At 38.8% G+C, this 20,496-nt stretch overlaps 1 protein-coding gene and 2 long non-coding RNA genes across 4 annotated transcripts in view; 1 reads left to right on the plus strand and 2 right to left on the minus strand.

Moving 5' to 3' along the window:
- Window positions 1-4,185: 4,185 nt before the first annotated feature.
- The window catches only part of LOC143101731 (mitochondrial import inner membrane translocase subunit tim16-like), a 98,930-nt gene continuing 82,619 nt past the window's right edge, over window positions 4,186-20,496 (minus strand). The window contains exons 1-5 of one of the 2 annotated variants that reach the window (XM_076264899.1): window positions 9,072-9,288; window positions 8,611-8,695; window positions 8,359-8,495; window positions 6,234-6,299; window positions 4,186-4,374 (exon numbers count right to left, since the gene is read on the minus strand). In XM_076264899.1, the coding sequence (XP_076121014.1) occupies window positions 4,279-4,374; window positions 6,234-6,299; window positions 8,359-8,495; window positions 8,611-8,695; window positions 9,072-9,074 (387 nt within the window). In that variant the 5' untranslated portion in view covers window positions 9,075-9,288 and the 3' untranslated portion in view covers window positions 4,186-4,278. Of the gene's footprint in view, window positions 4,375-6,233; window positions 6,300-8,358; window positions 8,496-8,610; window positions 8,696-9,071; window positions 9,289-20,496 lie in introns of those variants that run through there. The other variant, XM_076264900.1, reaches the window with a different exon arrangement.
- Window positions 14,379-16,453, plus strand: LOC143102979 (uncharacterized). The gene is made up of 3 exons (XR_012982676.1): window positions 14,379-14,879; window positions 15,509-15,621; window positions 16,224-16,453. It is a non-coding gene; the product is annotated as an uncharacterized LOC143102979 (long non-coding RNA).
- Window positions 16,548-18,121, minus strand: LOC143102980 (uncharacterized). Its single transcript, XR_012982677.1, has 2 exons — window positions 17,848-18,121; window positions 16,548-17,011 (listed from the first exon to the last, which is right to left on the minus strand). It is a non-coding gene; the product is annotated as an uncharacterized LOC143102980 (long non-coding RNA).

Consider the following 20,496-nt stretch of genomic DNA (forward strand, 5'->3'; position numbering starts at 1 on the left):
ACCATGAACTGTGAGACCTTATATAAAGAGATGTGTGCCTTTCCTAATAATGTCCAGTGAATTCATTTAGGCAAAGGTGAACTCCAATGAAGCATCTCAAGGATCATTGATAGAAGTAGGATGCACTAGAGCTCAATTACAAGCGTCATAACAAAGGGCCTGAATACTTATGTAAATGGAATATTTCAGTCTTTTATTTTTTTTTATACATTTACAAAACACACCAAACACCTGTTTTTTTGGAGTGTTGGAGTATTGTGTATAGATTGATGAGAATTTTTTTTTTAATCCATTTTAAGATGAGTCTGAAAAAAAGTGAAGAAATCCTAAGCACTGTATATCCTAAGTCATCAAATGTGTCAACATAACAGGCTACATTACGGCAGCTAGGCTACAGATGTGCAGGAAAAGTCTTAGGTCCAAGATATTCCATGAATTCAACTCTTCAACTTTCCAATCCTCCACCGATTTTCTGCTGCACCGTGCTGTGCCGCCTCAAAAACTTCCGTACACGAGTGGAAATGAGCGTAGGCCTACGCCTGTTTTATGTTGTACGCATGTTTAATAAATGAGGGCTAGTATGTTTGGTGACTAGAACAAATTCTCCCCCCAAATAGTGGCAAAAGTAGGCAAGACTTTAAACCCACCTATGTCTTGTTAAAACCCTCAGTTTTACTACTACTTTGACCTCTGATCTTAGAAGATGTTTTATTGGTTCAGAAAACCACTAAATATGCTGGTAATTTTTTTCATGATTACATGAAACTCTTCTATATATGGTTGTCTTCAGCCATATATTGCTTAAATGTCTGACCCTGCACGATTGGTTAACTCTCTGAGGTTAACTGCTGAGAGATAGTAAGAATTACAACAATTTCTATTGGAAAAACCTCTGCGACAACCGCGCATGGTTATATTTCTTTAATATTCACATCACAGGTACACACACACTCTGCCTCAGTTATAAGGTCTGCTTATGTGCAAAAGCACTTGCTGCTAATCTCTGTCTCTAACTGAGCATTAAACATGTTCACTTATCAAGGATACAAGGAGGTTTATTTGTCACATACATAGCAATACGAACGTAAAGTATGTAGTGAAATTTCGTTTGGTGTTCAGCTTTTTCTGCGCAGGTGTGAAGAAAGAAAGATCAAGAAATATTGTAATAAATAGCAAGAGAGAATAAAAAGTGCAGTGTGTATATAGTCCATGTGTCAAAAAAAAAAGAAGTAGTTTATAGTCTTGTTCAGGATACGGATTGCTTGAGGATAGAAGCTCTTCCTCAGTCTCTCTGTTCTGGTCTTGTAGAAGCAGAGACGGTTTCCTGACCTCAGTCTTTTGAAAAGTCCATGATCAGGATGTGAGGAGTCCTTTACAATACGTTGGGCTCTGGTACATAGTCTTTTCTTGTAGATCTTCTGCAGGGTAGGTGCTCCGATGGTACGTTCGGCAGATCTCACCACTCTCTGTAAGGCACTGCATTATCAACAGTATAACAAAGAACTGAAAATAGGCTTCAACTGGGCATGAACATTGTGGACCAGAGAATCACCAAGCCTTAAATAGAATTTGTTTTGCTCTCACCAGTTTAAATACTGGGGTCCACACAATCTCCCAAGCGCTTGTTTGGCTACATTCCCAAGCTGGTGCTGTCACCACAACCTCTGCTGGCGGTTGTTTAAACTTTCCCTTATGCCTCAGCTGGTGAACTACCATAATGGCTTGTCATAGGAAAGAAGTTTAAGTGAAATCATTGACTAAATCAGCTGAATAGACTGGAGGACTGTTTAGTAAAAATGGGCTATCTGAAAATTTGGTAAATTGGAAGTTTTGCTTTTTATTGACACTTTGTGCCAAATGCTTTAAATGCTCGGCACAAGACAATTCTAAGTAGTTATCAGAATCTTGTTCTGTAAACCTACACAGATACCATAACCATGCCATTATAGTTTATGTGTGATTAAACTTACGCCTAAAATCAACCCAACCACTTCAAAATAAAAATGTTGCTTTCTATCTTGAAAACAAAGTAGAGGCCCCTGGGGGGTATTCCAAGTATGTGGTTTAGTGACAAACCAGGGTAAGTTAACTCAGCGTAAGTTTCCTACAAGAGCCCTATGGTATTGATTTGTTAGGAGAATGAAGCCGTACAGCTTTTCTATTAGGAGGTTTACCCCTTACTCTGAGTTAACTTACCCAGGTTTCTCACTAAACGACGTACTTGGAATACCCCTGGTCATAATAAGGTATCAATATTTTGAATTTTGCAGCAACAGCCTGTGCTAAAAAGGCTAAAGGAGACATATTTTGTGATCAAATTTACATGCAACATTTTCTAAATGGTCCATGGAGATTAAAGTAGCAGTTGACTCTATACCCACCTCCTAACACACAAACGCAGTGAGTTTGTCAGTAATGTTGATTTTATTGATGTTTGGATTTTTGCAATATTGTTTTGGACGAGACATTTTAATGATGTTGAAGTTGCTTTTATTTACATTGTCTGAACTATTGCAGCACTGCCTTCAGCTTTCTTCATTGTCTGTGTTTATGTATCCATAGTAAGAAATTAAGCAGGTGTCAACTGCAATGGTTTTGAAATGTGCCTTGTGAAAGGCTTTCTCTATTGCAACTATATGGAAACCGATACAAACAGTTTGTATCATGTCTGTGTACACATATATTGGTGTAAGCAAAATTTTGATACTATGACCTATTATATGACCCCCCTCCCACAGACATACAAAGAGCAACAGTCGAGGCCTCGCACTCCTGAAGCAAATGAGTGAAAGGAGAGAGGAAGGGAGGCATTTATTCTCATCAGCCCTTGCCTCTGCTGAGTGCTGGTTTGGGCTGCTCTGGGGGTGGTGTTAGTGCCAGCTCACATGTGCTGTTCAGCTAAACTAGGCCACCAAACAGTCTGCCCTCAAATGGCTTTTCTATCGGCTCTCTGTGTAAGAATAAAAAAAATGCTTGAACTCTTTGCCCTGTACAAAGTAGTTCTGCAGAGAAAACACAACCTCCGACACGCGCAGTAAACAAACACAAGAATATTAAGCTGGCTGCTTATATGTACAGGAGCCATTTTGGTACAAGGTGAGAAAACTGCCTCTGCAAAGATAAGCTAAAGCTAAGTAGCCTCTGTACTCCCCCTCCACTCAGATACTTAGAGACGTTCAAGACTACCACCCTTGCAGAGTTCAATATAGGATATATTATATAATATATCTCATGAGCATTCTGCCCTCTTATGGAGAAAGCTGGTGGCTACACCTAACCAGCATGGAATAGCTTACACACACACACGAACACTTAAGCTGATTGTACTGTTGACCCAGATCCTTCACTGGATCAAAGAGTTACTTCTATACTCTTTGACTGGATCCAGTTTCATATAAAATTCTGATTCTAAAATAAGCAATTTGACACTGTAACCCTTTGAGCACTTTCTGACTGGTCATATATCCCTTTTAAAAGATCCACCCCTGAACATGTATTAGCAAAATTAGAACACTTTAGCAAAGCAATTTATTGTGCATTTTATTGTACACTATTGTTATTGTGGGATGAATATTTTCTCTTTATAAACTCTGAATAGCTTTGGTTGGTTGTGAAAAAGACAAGTATGATTTACAGTTGTGATGGGGCAGAATGTGCCTTTAAGCCATTAATATCCTCCTTAAAGTATAACTACAGCCATCTGAGCAAGAGATATTTCAAGTCATTACATGACCCAAGTCACTGGAGAAGCTTTACAGTGCTCATGCCTAGATGCACTATGGTAGGTTTTAGTATTCTCTGAAACCAGGTAAGATGCCTTACTGATGTAGCCCAGAGGTGCACAAAGGGTTACTGGCAGACAATGGCCAGGCAAGGCCAGTATCCAGTTTTTTGCACATTTTTAGATCTTTAAATAACAGTATTTTATTTTCTCAAAGTGCCTTTTCTTGTAAATGAGCGATAAGAGATGAACAATGATGTATGAATAGAGGATTAACATGCAAAATGTAAGATAAGTGCATAGTTAATACAAAATAATTATGTCCTCCTGTTTTAGTGGATTTTGTTGTATTTAGCATCATAGGAGCAAGAAATGTTTAATAAAGGTGCATTTGATACATTTGTGCTCTTTGTGTTCTTCCTTGAGTCTTGTTTGTAGTCAATTCAAACACAAACACAGACAAGTACAGAAAAGAATAAGGCTTTATTACGGGTGGGGTCATAATTTAAGGGTTTGGGTAAGTGGTCACATGGTTGGGGTAAACGGATCATCATTCTTCATGTCGTCGACTGCTGATCCTGTGGAGGTTTTGTCTGTTTGTCCTGATTCTGAATGGACAGTTCTTCTTCAAGGCGTTCCTTTGCCCTCACCACCTACAGGAACACAAAGGAAAAAAGACTGAATAAGCCAGCTGAAGCCTAACCATTGCTAGTTTGGAACATCTATAGCCTGAGAACAAGACAAATCTAAGAGCATCTCATTTGATCTGGCAGATATGGATTTCCACCTAGCTGAAAATAAGAAAAGCCAAATCACCATTTATCTGACATGTGGCAAACAGTATTAATGGTGTATTTTCTCTAAGAAAAAAAGGTTTATTGTACAAACTTTTAGTTCAATGTACCCCTTGGAAATCTAAACTGATGGGGTGCAGATACTCAATAGTCCCTTTCCCGCCGGAGGGATTTTTGCAGTTCCTAGAACATAACGTTTCTAGAACCCTTTTTTTCTTGTGTTCCAACTGGACCAATTTGGGGATTATTAAGTTCCTCTGACCGCAGTTCCTGTAACTCTTTCAGCTCCTACTTCAGGGAAGCGTCTTTTCCCTTTTCCGCATAGGAACCCTTAGTGACCTAGGCCTATGTTGATTGGCCCAACTTATAAAAGTCACACCCACTGTCAACCCAAGTTGAATGGGATATTTGAAATTAAATGGGCAACCAGTTCCTATGACCACTTGGCCAGTGCGAATGCAAATGGCAAAACTAGAGAGTATTTAGTAGAAATGTTTAGAAGTGGACTGTTCCTATAACCACGTTCCTGTAACTACTTGGTGGGAAAGTGTCTAATGATGCATTGCTCTAGCATTATCCTGGCTACCGCATTTATGCACATACATTATTACATAAATAAGATCCTTTATGCTCTTGTGGAGAAAACATTTCTCAAATAAAGGCCCTAATGGGATAGTTGTTAAGGCACCAAATTTTTTCTACCATTAAATCAAATGCGAAAATATTAGTCCAGCAGCTGGAATTTGAAACCTTCATAGCCATTAATTCATTTGAGAAGGTGTCTTTTTGGTTCCATGACTATAGCTAAAAATGTGAATCTGGCTCCTCATTTGGATGCGGACCAAAATTAACTCATTGAGTGCCAAAAACGTAATATTAAGTTTTTCCTTCCCATGCGTTGAGTGCCAAAAACGTAATATTACGTTTTTAGCTTTTTTTTTTAAATTACGAAACTAGACACTCGAACACACCTTATATGTGATTTTAGGAACTCTGTGATGAATGGAAATGAAAACAATCGAAAACTCATGAAAACGCACAATCTGGACATTTTATGTGGACATTTTATCATAACTCGGTTGCCGCTTTGGGTCGAATCAGTGACGCATGCACGTCATCTCAAAACCAGGCCATTTTCATGGGTCTATCACTAGGTGGCAGTCTCGCCAGGTCTCGCTGATCACTTCCCGGAAAGTTTACAGGCAACACTTCTTCTAGAAAAAAACAGCGATTTTGATAAACAGTGGCTAGTTTTCAGCTTGGGATTTCTCAGGAACAGAGGCATGTAGAAATACACGGTTTGCACCCACTGAGAGCTTAAAGTCTCACCTTTTAAACGAGCCATTGTATGTGTTTATAGCTATAACACAAAATATGCTGTGGCTGTACAAAAATCATCAACAATGGTCTAGATTGCTGGCACTCTAGGACAAAGCTTCCGAAAACAGCTTGGCATTCAATGAGTTAACAGGGTTCCTCCAGAGCACACTACATGTTTCCATCAGGTTTCATGAAAAACTGGCTAGTAGTTTTTTCATAATCCTCCATACACGTCAAAAGGATAGAAAGACTAATAAACCACACCAAAGACAAAAACAAGTGTCAAAACAAGGGGCCTTTCAGCATATGAAATAGGATTAGTTTGTAATTTTCAGAAGGGTGTACACATTTGCAAACAAATGTGTACACTGGACTGAAAAGGTAAAAGGAAAACTCACCTTCGATTGTAGGTAGAAGGAACCACCAACAGATTTGTCATTGACTTTAAATAAATGTTCATAGTTCTGAAACAGATAACAGTGGAGGATTTCAAGTCAGTGAACTTAATCTTGAATAACATCCATACATTACATAATAACGTGTTTTTTAAATTGTCCTAATATTGTTGAGAATTGCTCTAAAACTTAAACTGTTTACCATGTTGTTAGTCGCTTTGGCTAAAAATGCGTCAGCCAAATGTAATGTAATGTAATGTAATGTAATAATAAAACAATTACAACACAATCAGTTGTACTACATTTAAAGACTCACTTCTAAAAAGTCACAACAATATTACAATGACAATAGTTCACATGATGGCTAACAACATTGTATCATCCAACATGACCAAGGCCAAATATAGGCTAAATACTGAACATTGACTGTGGAATCAGGTAGGTTACACAGAGTTTGTTCTCTCCCCCCCTCCCTAAAACTTCCTAGCTTGATGCTTTCGAATTTAACATGGTTTAAACTCATATGTTGCAGTATAAGTGACATTTCTGTCACTGAAAGGTAACTAGCATATTTGGAATATTCTGTAGGCCTGCTGTTCCTTTTATGAGAACACTTTAACTGACTGATCAAGCTTTCATTAGGCTATTGAATACTTTAAAATGCGAATGCTATATACTTAATTCATCATTAACTAGACTAGCGTGGTTCTATAGTTGTCATCTTAGTCTAGGAGGGGGCTAGGAGGGGTCCACATGCACCCCCCCCCCCCCCCCACACACACACACTACTAGACTTAAGTGGTATTTTCTTGTAGCCCAGATCCCAGAGTTTAAGAAAAATCATGTTAACAAGAAATAAACTCATTCCCACTGTACCTGGTAGACCACTTTCTGACCAGTACCCAGTGGTGGAAAAATACTGCTTTTAAGAGATACGAGAGATGAAATTGGCCATTGCGTATGCAAAAAATGGTCAATATTGAGCAAGTTGGGTAACAAAACAAAGTATTTGATATGTTATATCATAATCTAAAGTTCAATTATGTGTTAAGCAATATTATTATATAGTATCAGGCCTGAAATAGTCATATAGTGAAATAGCCATGTTGTGCATGTGGACCCCTCCTAGCCCATAGACTTTCTAAATGCAGTGTTTTGTAGGCTATTCAAAGCATTTCACTTTCATCTCTCAGTTGTGGTGTAGGCCTGTCTTGAGTGATCGCCATCCCTTTTAATGTCAGGGACTTTGAACTACATTTTAACTCTGCTGTTTTTGTTGATGGACAGCGCCGTCTTTCACATTAGAAGAGGATCACACAGGACATTGCAACATGCTCATGTTTACATGGAGTTAAGTAAAATGTTTAGTGTTTAAATTACTGTCGCATCCTACCACTATTTTTGCAGTTTGCGTCTAACCAGCAGAAAAGTGCAATGTGATATACAAAGTATAGACAGGACAGGATATATACTGCAATGTAGACAGTAGTATACAGTTGGTTTACAGAAGGTGGTTTACAGTAATATAAATTAAATATAAATATGTGCAGTGTATTAGCAGTAACCTTATAAGAGTAGACTATAAATATAGCTATGTACAGTAATATGAACAATAGGTACAGATATGTGCAGTGTAGTAGCAGTAATATTATACGAGTAGTATGGATAAGTTAAGCCATAACGAATTTTTTGGGGGTCCCCATATTTTGTTGTCCATTAGAGTCAGGTATACTGCTAAGGTTTCAATCACTAACATACACCCTGAACTTGTATTATAATCATCCCCCTGTGTAATCGTCTGATTCGCTCTCACTCACTCACATTCTCACTGGTGTGGCTGATGTGTGATGAGTGTTCTGGCGCATAATGACTGTCGTGCATCACTCAGGTGGGTGCTACACATAGATAGTGGTTAGGTTACCCCTTCACTGTAAAGGCAAAGCGCTTTGAGTGCCTTGTGAAGTGTTATATAATGCAATGAGTTATTGTTATGTTTATGCCGTTTCATACTTCCCTGGCTATAAGTGGCTCAACTGAACCCACTCTAGACCTACCATATAGGTTACATCTGAAGGTTTTGTCAACAAAGACTATAGCACCCATAAGAATCATGCTGCCATGGGCCTACCTTCTGTATTTCTTCTGGTGTAAGTGTTGAGATGTTCAATATTTGCTGTGCCTCCTGTAACGTCATACCCGTGATGCTCGACGCGGCAGCAGATTCTTTGCCCGCTCGACCTCTTGCTCTGGCAGCCTCTTGGCTGGCTACATAACGACAGCAAGAGACAGAGAAAAGACCCATCAGACTTTCAATGATGGTGGAAGCAGTGGTGACCCAAGTGAAGTTGTTACAGCCAAATGTACAATGAACATAGATTACCGGCAAATTCTTGCCGCAGTGCTCTCGCAAACGCCCGTCCAACTACCTGGGCACCCATTACGATGATCTGGGCAAGGTACTTAGCCTGAGTAAAGACAGGAAGATAGTTCATGTGAGGTCACTAGTGGCGAATACCAAAACAAACACCACATTAACACGTGTATATGGCAATACTATCAATAGAGGGAATCCATTTCAACATAATTCCCATTCATATCAGCAACACCGTTAACTAATAGCTGCTACCATAACGCCACCCTCCATACGCAGCGTGCGTGTTGCCCACGTTAGCTAACGTTAACTCAGCTAGCCCGCTGATTCAAACATTATGGTCGTAAGTAATGACGTTAACTATTACATGGAGCCTGCTAACTTAACGTAAAGCTTAACCAAGCTGAATGAAATATGCTCTTAAAAACTAAATGTCACAACATCTAAGGTTATAAAGAAAGACAACTCACCATCGTTGATAGTTTTCCTTCAACGTTAACTTCAAGTTATAGGCCTGTTACCTCTTCTGCCCGCTTCGAAACGGCACAGACTTTGAATTTGAATTATGCACTTGAGCCAGGACTGCAGAAACGGTATCGCCTTCTAACTGGATCGTGCGTCTTTAAAGCTGGTTACCGTCAAGGTTATTATTATAACCGTGTCAACGTTCAAAGGTCACACTGTTCCCATAGAAGTTTGCAACTGTGCAGTGAGAGGAGTGTTATCTCCAAGTGGCTGGATGATCAAACTGCATACACACTGACTTCCCTTTTCAAAAGTACTTAGGCTACTTGAATGATGGTGACACACTAGCCTAATAAGGCACATGTACATTACATTACATTACATTACATGATAGCCTATTTGGCTGACGCTTTTTAACCAAAGCGACTAACTTTCAGAGTGCGATAAGGAGGTGTGGATCGAGTCACAGACTTGGACTCAAATCTGACTTGAATCACGATTTTTATGACTTAAGCCAGGGGTTCCCAAACTTTTCCACGACAAGGCCCCCCAAATACCACTAGGTTCTGGCCAAGGACCCCCTTGATGTTTTATTTATTAAACCCATCGACAATACTACGGCAAATGTAAAAATACATTAAGCTAATCCTAATAATTATTTTAGCCACAACCACATCGCGATGGAGCATACAGTGTGTAAAAATTTGGAGCTTTCTGCTATATGAGAGCCATCACTCTACCATTATTCCCAGCCATTATCATGGGAAATATGTTCAGATATGCGTCACATTATTATAATGGCATTGTATAACAACCCTCATATATATTTTAAATGTTTCAAATGTATTTATTTCTTGCTTTTATTTTTCCCTCCAACTTGCTGAGGCCCCCCTGGCACCCCCTGGCGGCCCCCACTTTGAAAACTACTTACTTAAGCCATCCTTACACCAGAAGACTTTGACAAGATTAATTGTGAAAGTTCTTGTAGTTTTTTGAGTAATCTAAAGCTTGAATGGGGGCATAAAAGACTCCAATCTTTCCCAAATCTTGTGAAAGTCTTCTGATGTATGGACTCGACTTGTCAAACTTACAAATGACTTGCAACTCAACTTGGACTTTCATGCTATTGCTTTGAGACTTGACTCAGACTCTGCCCTGACAACTGTAGGCCTGTAATGACTTGAGGCATGGGTGCAAATCATTTGTAGCCTCTTATCATTTGATATTTTGAAATATATGTCCGGAACCGGTGTAGTGTGGAACTGGTGTAGTGTGGAAATTGAAGATGGTGTCACTGACCCTTGTTGTTCTTCCGCCATATTGGATTTTATTACAGTGCATGAAAATGCACTGTTCTGTTATCCAAACTTCTTCTTCATCTAACAAAAATCTCTGCATCTAATTCAGCTTCAACCGTTTAACGTATAGGAACTTCATTCAAACTTTTCAACGTAGGTCTCGAAAAAGACACTTGGGAGCAATGTATTTTTTATTTTTGTAAACTTTATACTTTTTGAGATATTAACAAAAAACAAACTCATTTTTCCCCTATAGACTTTGCATTAGCATTATGACATCATAAAGGGCCAATTAAACTGATTTACACATGTATCAACTGCCAGCTACTCAACTAGGCCCCCACAAAGAGCCAATTAAACTGATTTGCACCTGTAGCAACTGCCATCTGCTCAACTAGGTCAACTCTCTCTGTCTCTCTCCATTCTACAAGGATATAAGGCACCTTCCATCCAACTATCCATCCATCGTCTTCAAACCATTTACCCATCCACCCATTAAACTATCTATCAACATCCATTAAACTTCTGTCTATCAACATCCATTACACTATCTACATTCAGCCTTTAAATTCCTTAATCTACTCGCCAGAGTTAAAAAATAAAAAAAACACTTGATTTTGACTTTTCAAAAACATTTCAAAAGGCCATGGCTTGTGGTCAGAGATAAAGTCCTACTGTAAATGTGAAAATCACTGAGCATGATCAAAAGCTTATGAAGGGAGTGAATTGACTCATCTAATTTGCATATCATGACGTCACTGGATGGCAACCCCCTCGAATTATCCACCTTTCAGTAAATACTTTTTTTGGTCACTCACATAACAAATGAACAGGAAAATGGTATAATGTAAACCAACATTAGTAAACTATTACTTTAACCACCAAGCATATCCTATATACCATAACATAGCCTGGGTAGTCAAATCTGTTCCTATCTCGGGTAACTTTGTAGTTCTTCAGAACCCTATTTTTACTACTCATGCTGTCTGTACATCATCAAGTTTACCACTGCCAACTATATTGGACAAAGGGTCGAAATAAACATTGTAGGCTATGCTTAGTGGACACTGTCATACACACACAAAGACGCACCTCCATTCACAGACACACCATGACTCAGTCAATAGACAATCGATTGTCATCTCCAATATGCAGATATCTCCTTCAGAATCAGAATAGGTGAATAACAGATCCAAAACTTCATCACATGTGAACGTTTAATTCACCAATTGGTGTATTTCTGATTCAATTTGCGCAAAAACTATGGACAGAATCGTTTCAGCGTCAATACAAACAAATGGACGTAATCTCCGTCTTTTTCATGTGTGATTCACTTCTTCCTCTACACTTTGGCCAACATGTTTGGGCTCGAAGAGAGTACAAATGAGATTTGCACCGTACTTGGATCTATCGTCTGTTTTAATCAATGTTGCTGTTTGTCTTTTAAACTATCTACTTTTGAAAGTAATTGTGGTGAATAATTACTTAATATTGATCTTAGACTGGCGAACTTCAGGAAAAACTCAGGAATCAAGTTTTATTCTGTTACAGGCAAAAGAGGGTACAAAAAAGGTCTATGGTGAAAGGCCTAGGTTGGCCTGTAGCCAACTCCTCCTCTATTCCGCTCTACATCCTTAGTCTGACAATCCAAAATCTTAATCTCATTTCAGTTTAGTTACTTTTAAATGTTTTAAACAAAGAACAAAATGGCGCCAAGAACAAGCCCACTTGATTGGTTCTCCAGTTGGCATCAGACACACCTACTCACACCCACTTCACACCTATATGAATAGCATGAGGAGAGATATCTTATATATCAGAAATATCACTTATAGAATGTTCCAAACATTCTCACAATCACATCATTAAAATCCTTGTAATGAGACTATCAGAATCATACCAAACATGAATACATTTACATTTCATGACACATGGATACATTATATTAAGGTAATATCCTTTGTCCTGTGTAAATGATAGGCCTTGAACCAGCACATTAGCATTCCATTGGGGGAGGGGATGGTGTCTTTGTTTAAAACCATGAAGGGTTACATGGCTAACTAAAAGTAGTCTTGAAGTTAAATTATTATCCATTTTAACCATAAATTTATTGCCATCACTTTTAAACCATCAAAATTCATTAAACTGTGTGTATCAGCATTCACTAAACTATCAAACTATCAACATCCATTAAACTGTCAATCAGCAACTATTAAACTATTTGCAACATACATCTGTCTATCAACATCTTTTAAAGTATCTACATTCAACTTTTAAACTATCAACATTCATTAAACTTTGTGTATCAACATCCATTAAACAATCTGCCTATCAACATTCATTAAACTATGTGTATCAAAATCCATTAAACTATCTGCCTATCAACATCCATTAAAAACGATCTACCTATCAACATCCATTAAACTATCTGTCTATCAAGATCCATTTAATTGATCTGCCTATCAACATCCATTAAACTATCTGCCTATTAACATCCATTAAACTATTTGCCTTTCAACATGCATGCAACTATCTGTCTATCAGCCTCACAAAAATTACCAGAAGGATTTTTTATTTTTAAAAGCGTTCACCCGTCAGCCAATCAGCTGTGAAGCAGCCAAACAGGAAGTAAGGTCGTATCTCAGCAATACTTTCATGTAGGCCTATCAAAACAAAACTTGGTGCAGCCTCAGGACTTCATTGTGAAGACACACATAACATTTGGTGTCCTTTGACCTCTAGGGGAGGCTGCAACTACCAAAAATGCGTTTTGGCGTTTCAAATGTGCGTTAATGCAAGTAAACTTTGACCCCTTTGTCCGAAATTGTCAAAAAATGAGGTACTGTTGGAATCCTTGGATCAAGCCGAGTTCAAAGCATCCTATTTCACTGACTGCACCTGCTGGTGAACCGCACCTGAGCAAGCACACTTTGCATTTCCTCGGAAATGTTTCCTGGATGCCAGCGGAACTTAGCCCCGTCCACAACATCTGAGGACGGGAAGTTCGGTCTGGACTTGTTCAGTTGTGGAGCAACTATGCCCGAACCAGAGCTGTTTGGACCAATCAAATTGGGCTTTGTACAATGATGGACAGATGAGCAACAGTGCCTCGTCTAGCAAGTCTGCATCAAAGATGGTTGATTACGAAGATACTTCATGAGAGGCCATTTCCTGTCCCTGGAAATTTATGCAAATAGGGTAGCAGTACACGCCCCCCGCACATTTATGCAGTGATCGGGCTCTCTTTTTAACATTGAGGTCTATGGCAGAATCCAAGAATTTTCCAGAATTTGTCAAAGCCTTATTTTTCTGAGCAATGGATGCACATTTCGGACATGGTATCATGATCTCCAAACCCTCCTCCCTATTTCAGTAGAATGTTGTGATAGTATCGGGGCTCCGAACCGGTTCAAGGAACGAAAATGAAAACCGAAAACGAACGGAATTTTACGGAATTTTACGAGGAGCGGAAACGGAAACGAAAACAAAATGGTCTTCAACTGTTCCGGAACAGAAACGTTATTCTGAAATCCACAAAACCGGTTAATAACGTTTTTTTTTCCGTTCTCTATATATTTTATAAAAATTCACAAAAGCATATCCTAAGTGTTCTACTCGTTTGATTGTAGGCGAACAGCCTATCATACTTGTTTGTTCGTACTCATCGCTCGACTTATCGTGACTAAATTCAAGATGGCGTCGAACGGTAAAATTCCTTAAGGTACTGTCTGTATAAATCGTCTTGTAAATAAACTACCAGTGCTTTTTCAAAGTTCTCTATGTCTCGTTTTAAATGTCAAGGCCCTCGGAAGTCTACCAATGAAGTATGGAGCTACTTTGAGCCTCGTAAATGGTGTAAAACAGTGATTTATTTGCATGGCTAGGCCAATGCCCGAGGCACCACAACGAAACACTGTGTTGGTAGCATTGGCTAACTAGCGCCAGATTTCTGAGTGCAGGGGACAAGCCAAGGTGAGCTATGAGACATACATTCACACTCGGTATCATGTTTCAACCAAGCGGCAACATTCTAATTTGAACAATGAAGCCTACCCGGAAATGCGAAAAATTGCAATACATCGAAAATCCGCTAGGGGCAGGTCCCAAAAGGGAGCAAATGTCTATAGACCCCCATGTTAAAATGTCCGTTTTCACAGCATAAATTCATGCTTTTACAGGTTGGTCCCATGGACTTTTATTGTATTTGTTGGTAGTTCCCGAGTGCCTGACAACTGTGAGGGGGGTGAATTTTTTTCTAACTCGTTAGTTTAGATCGCATTTAGATATTAAATGTATGAATAATTAAGGGCGTGGTCAACTTGATTGACGGCTGGTGTCGAGGCAGCAGACGACGTCACTAGCTGTGGAGGAAACTCCGAAATTATGTCTTGGCTGTGATCCTACACACCACATTCTTTCTGAAAATGTTTATTCAAATATCAAACATAAAATGGGTTGCTATTAACTGAAGCCTACTAACCGACACTTTAAGAAGACTTCGCTCCAGTTTTTCAGGTAAGTGACATTCCACTACTATTTCACGTAGATGTTAGCATTATAGCATCCATGTTAGTGGGCAGCTAGCAGCTATAGGCTACGTTAGCGTCAAATCATTTCAAATAAGTTTATGTCGAAAATGATGACCGAATGGCTGAAGCACACACATAAATTTAGTTAACTTGAATAAAGTTAACGTTAGTGAAAACCGATTGTGCTCCCGTTGTGAGTTAGTTTAACGTTTGCCATACTAGCCAGGTGTTTGAGTCAGACAGCTGTAACGTTAAGCACGTTAACGTTAGTTCACAAACATACTGGTAACAAAGCATGTGTTCTCGTCAAAAAACCTTTTGTAAATACTCTCTGTGTGAATGCTTAGTCCGTTGTCAATTTATATAGTCTTTGGGTTGTCACATTTAAGATAGAAAAGCGTTCGTTCACATGATAACTTCAGCCGAAGCATTAGATAGTGGAGATAAAATTGTGAACCACTGACTATACGTTGAACATGGAGCTGATAACGAGCGATAACGTTAGCAGCTAGCTAGTCACCATAACTGTTAGTTATAACTGACGTCTGAAACTCTTATTGATGCCGTTTATTTGTTAAACACAAATTTGAAACAACACTTCTTGTCTATGCAAAGTTTCCCTGTAGGTGATCCAGACAGGCTGGGTGCTGGAGAGGGCTCTGGACTCCTAACTTCACTTCTCGTCTGTGCTGTCGACTCAGAAGCATCACTTCAGTACTGATTCCGTGGTACTTTGACATTTTTCATACATTTAAATGGAGCAACCTACTGGATTCAATAGGCCTAGCTGTCTATTCCAGACATGGTTAGCATACTGAACAAACATGAATGCATTTCAGACATTTAGAGTGGCCTTTTATTGTGAGCAGTCTGGGGCACATCTGTGCAATAATTATCATGACCTCTTTTGATAAGTCACACATGGAAAGTAGCCTTTAAATCAGCAGGGTTTTGTTGGATACAGATTGGATAATTAAAGAATATGGCATCAGTGACTGGCTATTGTTTGACTGGACCTTGGCCTAACTGTTAATAACTACCTCAATGGGGTATAGATATGAGCTTACACTGTTCCACTGAAAACATTAAAATACAAGAAATGGTTGTTCTACAGAACTTTGAATACACCAAATTTGGTTTTGCTTATGGCCTGCATAAACAGGACATGTGCAAATAGTTGAATACGCCTGTCCTGTCCCCATTCAGCTAAGTGTTCTGTGAGTTTGTTCTTTATACATACTGGGAGTATTTTTTTAGCTTCATTTGTGAGCACTTGTTCATAGTTTGCAGTAAGTTCAAGGATGTGACATACCAATATTTCTGTTTTCAGATCTGGAACATTTTGAAATCCTACCAGATGGGGCACAAGTCATTGAGCAGTGGCAGCTTCTGACTTCAAAGACTTTGTTCACCAGCAGACCCCTTGATTACCTTTATTTACAGCATTTGCATCTGTCAGTCTTTAAAGTGATCTAATATGTATTGACTATGTACTAGCTTAGAACATATTAGTTTTTGTTATTTTAGTTTCACAAATTCAGTGCTCAAGATATACAAGTAAAAAATCACCTTTACTTCTGCATCTGGGTCTTCAATTCAACCTACTGACTGAAGCTAACAGATTTGTATAAATGTTTTTGAGAGCACAGGCAAATTGGTTTGATAGATACTTTATTGATCTCCAAGGGGAAATTCAAGGTCTCAGTAGCATACAGACATCACACACAACATGCACTTACAGCAGAAATGGTAAATATAAGTATAAACATATAACAAACCTCCACTGTACAATACAGTTGAAGATAAGAAAAACTAACAAAACTAAATACTGGCATGAGTTTTAATGTAATTCACAGTTCAGAAAAGTTCCATAAACATTTCCAAGTTCAAGTTCAGTGCCATCAACAGTAAGTTTGCTTTCTGATATTTAAATAACAGAAATGGGTTTGGCATAATTAAAGGGTAGGTGTAACATTCATCAATAGACATAAAGTGAAATGTACTGTATAGTCTCAATGGGTTCAATATCACCACGCCCCAGCCAAACCACTTCACCTGGACCTCTAGTCCCAGGTTAAGAGCCCATGGACCTCCTTGCCGCCATCTCCCCATGGTGAACTGCCAAAACAGAAAGGTAAACATTTTATTAGTCATACCTACTTATAAGATAATGCAAACCAACACCACTTGTTGTAATCAACAAAAGTACAGTTGTTGTACAATGCTGTAGTACTACCGGTATTGTGCGATTTGAAATGGGTCTTCAGTGACAAAGTACACTAATATTGGCATTGTTATGCCAAACACCGGACACTGTAACTGGATTTAACGTTTTGATAGCCTGACAAGGGGAAATGAGGCAAGCTAACCGAACATGAACGCTGGATCGTGAAATGGCCACCGATCAGACATTTCAATGTCATCTTAGACCAAACTACCACTGACAACTTTAGAGCAATATAGCGATTTCAAAACGTGATATTAAGAGTTAATCAAAAATAATTAATGATGTACAAGTTAACTAATACCCTACGATTTTGTTATCAATTCACACCATACGTTGACAGAATACAGCGAGCTGGCTGATGTTATCGTAAATTAATTAACGTTACAATGATGGCTGCCACTGAGGATATGAGATGGATAACGTTAATTACAAAACAATAAAGGCAAAGATACATTTTTGTCAGTATGAGTTGCTGAACCTGTAAACTGCTAAGTTACTCTACGTGAGTTGGTGAACCTGTAACGCTAAATTACTCCGTAACTTCAGCAAGGGAGGGATAGCTAACATTAGTTTATTTTACCTAGAAGCTAGAATCTGCAAACTCAACTCTTCATTCTCAACTTTTCAACCGTTCACTCGAATATAACCTTTCAGCATACAACATTAAAAAGTCTGAACATGGCATTAAGAAACATACATGAACTTCACGTTAGCAGATCAAACTTACCAGCAATGTTACAGCAACGTCTGTGCCAGTCCATCTTGTAGGCCTAACGTTAGCTGAGGCTGCTCGGCTGACGACGAGGCGGGTTCACCGGCTTGCTCAGTCTCATACAAAGCCCCGCCCCTTTACCCATATATGGATTGGCCAGAGTGTGGGCGGGGTTAGGATTTCCCAAGATTTCCCAAGATGGCGCCGCCCATACCCCCCATAAACGGCTTCATAACCGTTCTTCAGAAATCTATGGGTGACGTCACAGACGCTTTGTCCATATTTTTTACAGTCTATGGTTTCAACACACTTTAGGTCAAAAACACACCGGTATTATCCTTTAAGTTTCATGCAAGAATTGAGGCTGTCATCATTTAAGGGCAATTCCACGCAAAACTGTCACATAACGCCAACACATTTAGTTGCTGTTATGGATGTGACAGTTTTGCGCGGAATAGCCCTTAAACGTGAGCGCAGGTTTGTCTTTATATTTTTCATATGTGAGAAATATTTCTCACATGCAAGTGGAATAGGGTTAACACAGCAATACTAACTCGTTGCAGTGTGTAATATACAGTATAACGGGCAGTTCATTTCGTGTTTTCAGAATCAGTCTTCGGATGGAAACGTTCCCATTTCAGCCCGCTTGTGTTTTTGCGATCGCAAGCTGTGGTCGCTGACGTTTCCTTTTTGACATTTTCCATATCTAGCCTATAGCAAGCGCACACATCAACAATACCAATTACAGTGTTCTCGCTGACTGAAATGGAGGGAAATCTGTGATTTTGTTTGATATTAACATGGCAACAAACCGCGAATGTAACAATATTGTGCAGGCTACGGTTACTGAGTCAAATGAGGTGGAAAGTTATATGAATTACTCAGATAGACTTATAATGTTACATTTTGAAAATGAACGAACTAAAATAAAATACATTTTAATTAAATACTCATTAATTATTTTCAAAAGCTGAGCCGCATCAGAGGGACCAAAGAGCCGCATGCGGCTCCAGAGCCGCGGGATGCCGACCCCTGGTATAGCCTATTCTTCTGGGCATACATCCTACATCTACAACAATCTTGTAAAAAAGGAATGTGAGAGTCATATTCTCCATTAAATCCTAAACCTAATATGTTTAAAAAGGGGTACTAAAAATGTAAATAATTTTGGAGAAAAACCTGAATGGTTACATTTTTTTCGGTGCTAAGCATAAAGTAAACTGTCTGAATCCTACAGAAAGTATCAGACTCAGAAGCTTTTTTTTGTCAAAATACATTACGTTTTTACTGCAAGGCAACATTCCATCAAGACTGCTTACAATGTTGATCAAAACTTTTTTCAAAACATGTTTATTTCTTCTCATTTCGTTTTCATCTCTTCTCATCAAAAAGTGGTGTGGAAAGTGAACAAGATCAGTGATGTGTAGTAACATGGCAAGTTATCTAAACTTCACCAATGGCAACAGAAGACAAAGTATATCCGACTAAACTATACTGCACAAGATTGTATAAAACTGTCATAAGAAAACATTATCCATTTTTGTCAAAAATGGGTGACATTGTAATTAGGAATGAACACTGAAAATACTTCCAGAAATGAACAAACAAATATGACATGTTCTGAGCAAAACACTAAGAACAGACTGGCATACAGTAACTTTCCAGTTATAGCCTATAGTTAATCTACAATCTACATCTAATAATTGTTTTAGGGTCAGTGCAAGGAAAGACAATGGCCCTGAATAAGAATCTGGGCATACACTCAATGGGAAGCAAGCACCACTACTTAACCCACCATCACAAGTGTTTAACAGTCATACAGTTCCATGGCCTTTTACATACACACAACATTACAAGAAGACACCCTTCAATGGCCTTGTGTGTGCTGTGTGTGACTGTGGGAAGGGCCTACTGTATGTGTGAAAGAGTATATACCCTTTCAACAATAAAAACAAAAACAATGCTTGAAAGTTCTATTTGGTTCCCAATCTACTTCCTCTGCATTAAGATAACATATGGAATGTTAAAACGGAAGCCTTGTGGGGCCAACTATGATGCTGATAATGGAACTCTCTTGAAAGGGTCTATACAGAGCCATATAAATGGTACCTTTATATGGCTCTGGGTCTATAGACCCTTTCAACAATAAAAACAAAAACAATGCTTGAACGTTCTATTTGGTTCCCAATCTACTTCCTCTGCATCAGAGCCATATAGATAACTCTCTATCTATAAGGCTCTGCTCTGCATTAAGATAACATGGAATGTTAAAACGGAAGCCTTGTGGGGCCAACTATGATGCTAATAATGGAACTCTCTTGAAAGGGTCTATAGGTGCTGCATGGTATCTTACAGCATCTTATCTAATAGAGTCCCGAAGTGTGACGTAGCGTTTCCATGACGGCAGAATCACTGGATCTAAACAAACTTTCGAAGTGGCACAAATAGCATTGAATGTAGACATGTGGCATCATTTCTAGCTAATAAAAATAAATATATCCATTTAAACGTGTTTTACCTGCTAGGCAGCAGCTTAGCCACATAACACGGATTCCCTGGCAGGTGTAATAGAAAGAAACAAAATTCCAGTGGATATTTCACGTCTTCTCAAAGACTGGCGGCTGTTAAGAGTGACATTTTTTGCCAAAAAAATAAAGCCAAAAC

This window comes from Alosa pseudoharengus, unplaced genomic scaffold, assembly GCF_046254945.1.
Source record: "Alosa pseudoharengus isolate Yale_2024_CS ecotype anadromous, Long Island Sound unplaced genomic scaffold, YU_APseudo_1.1 YU_APseudo_1.1_scf_4, whole genome shotgun sequence".
Lineage (NCBI taxonomy): Eukaryota > Metazoa > Chordata > Actinopteri > Clupeiformes > Clupeidae > Alosa > Alosa pseudoharengus.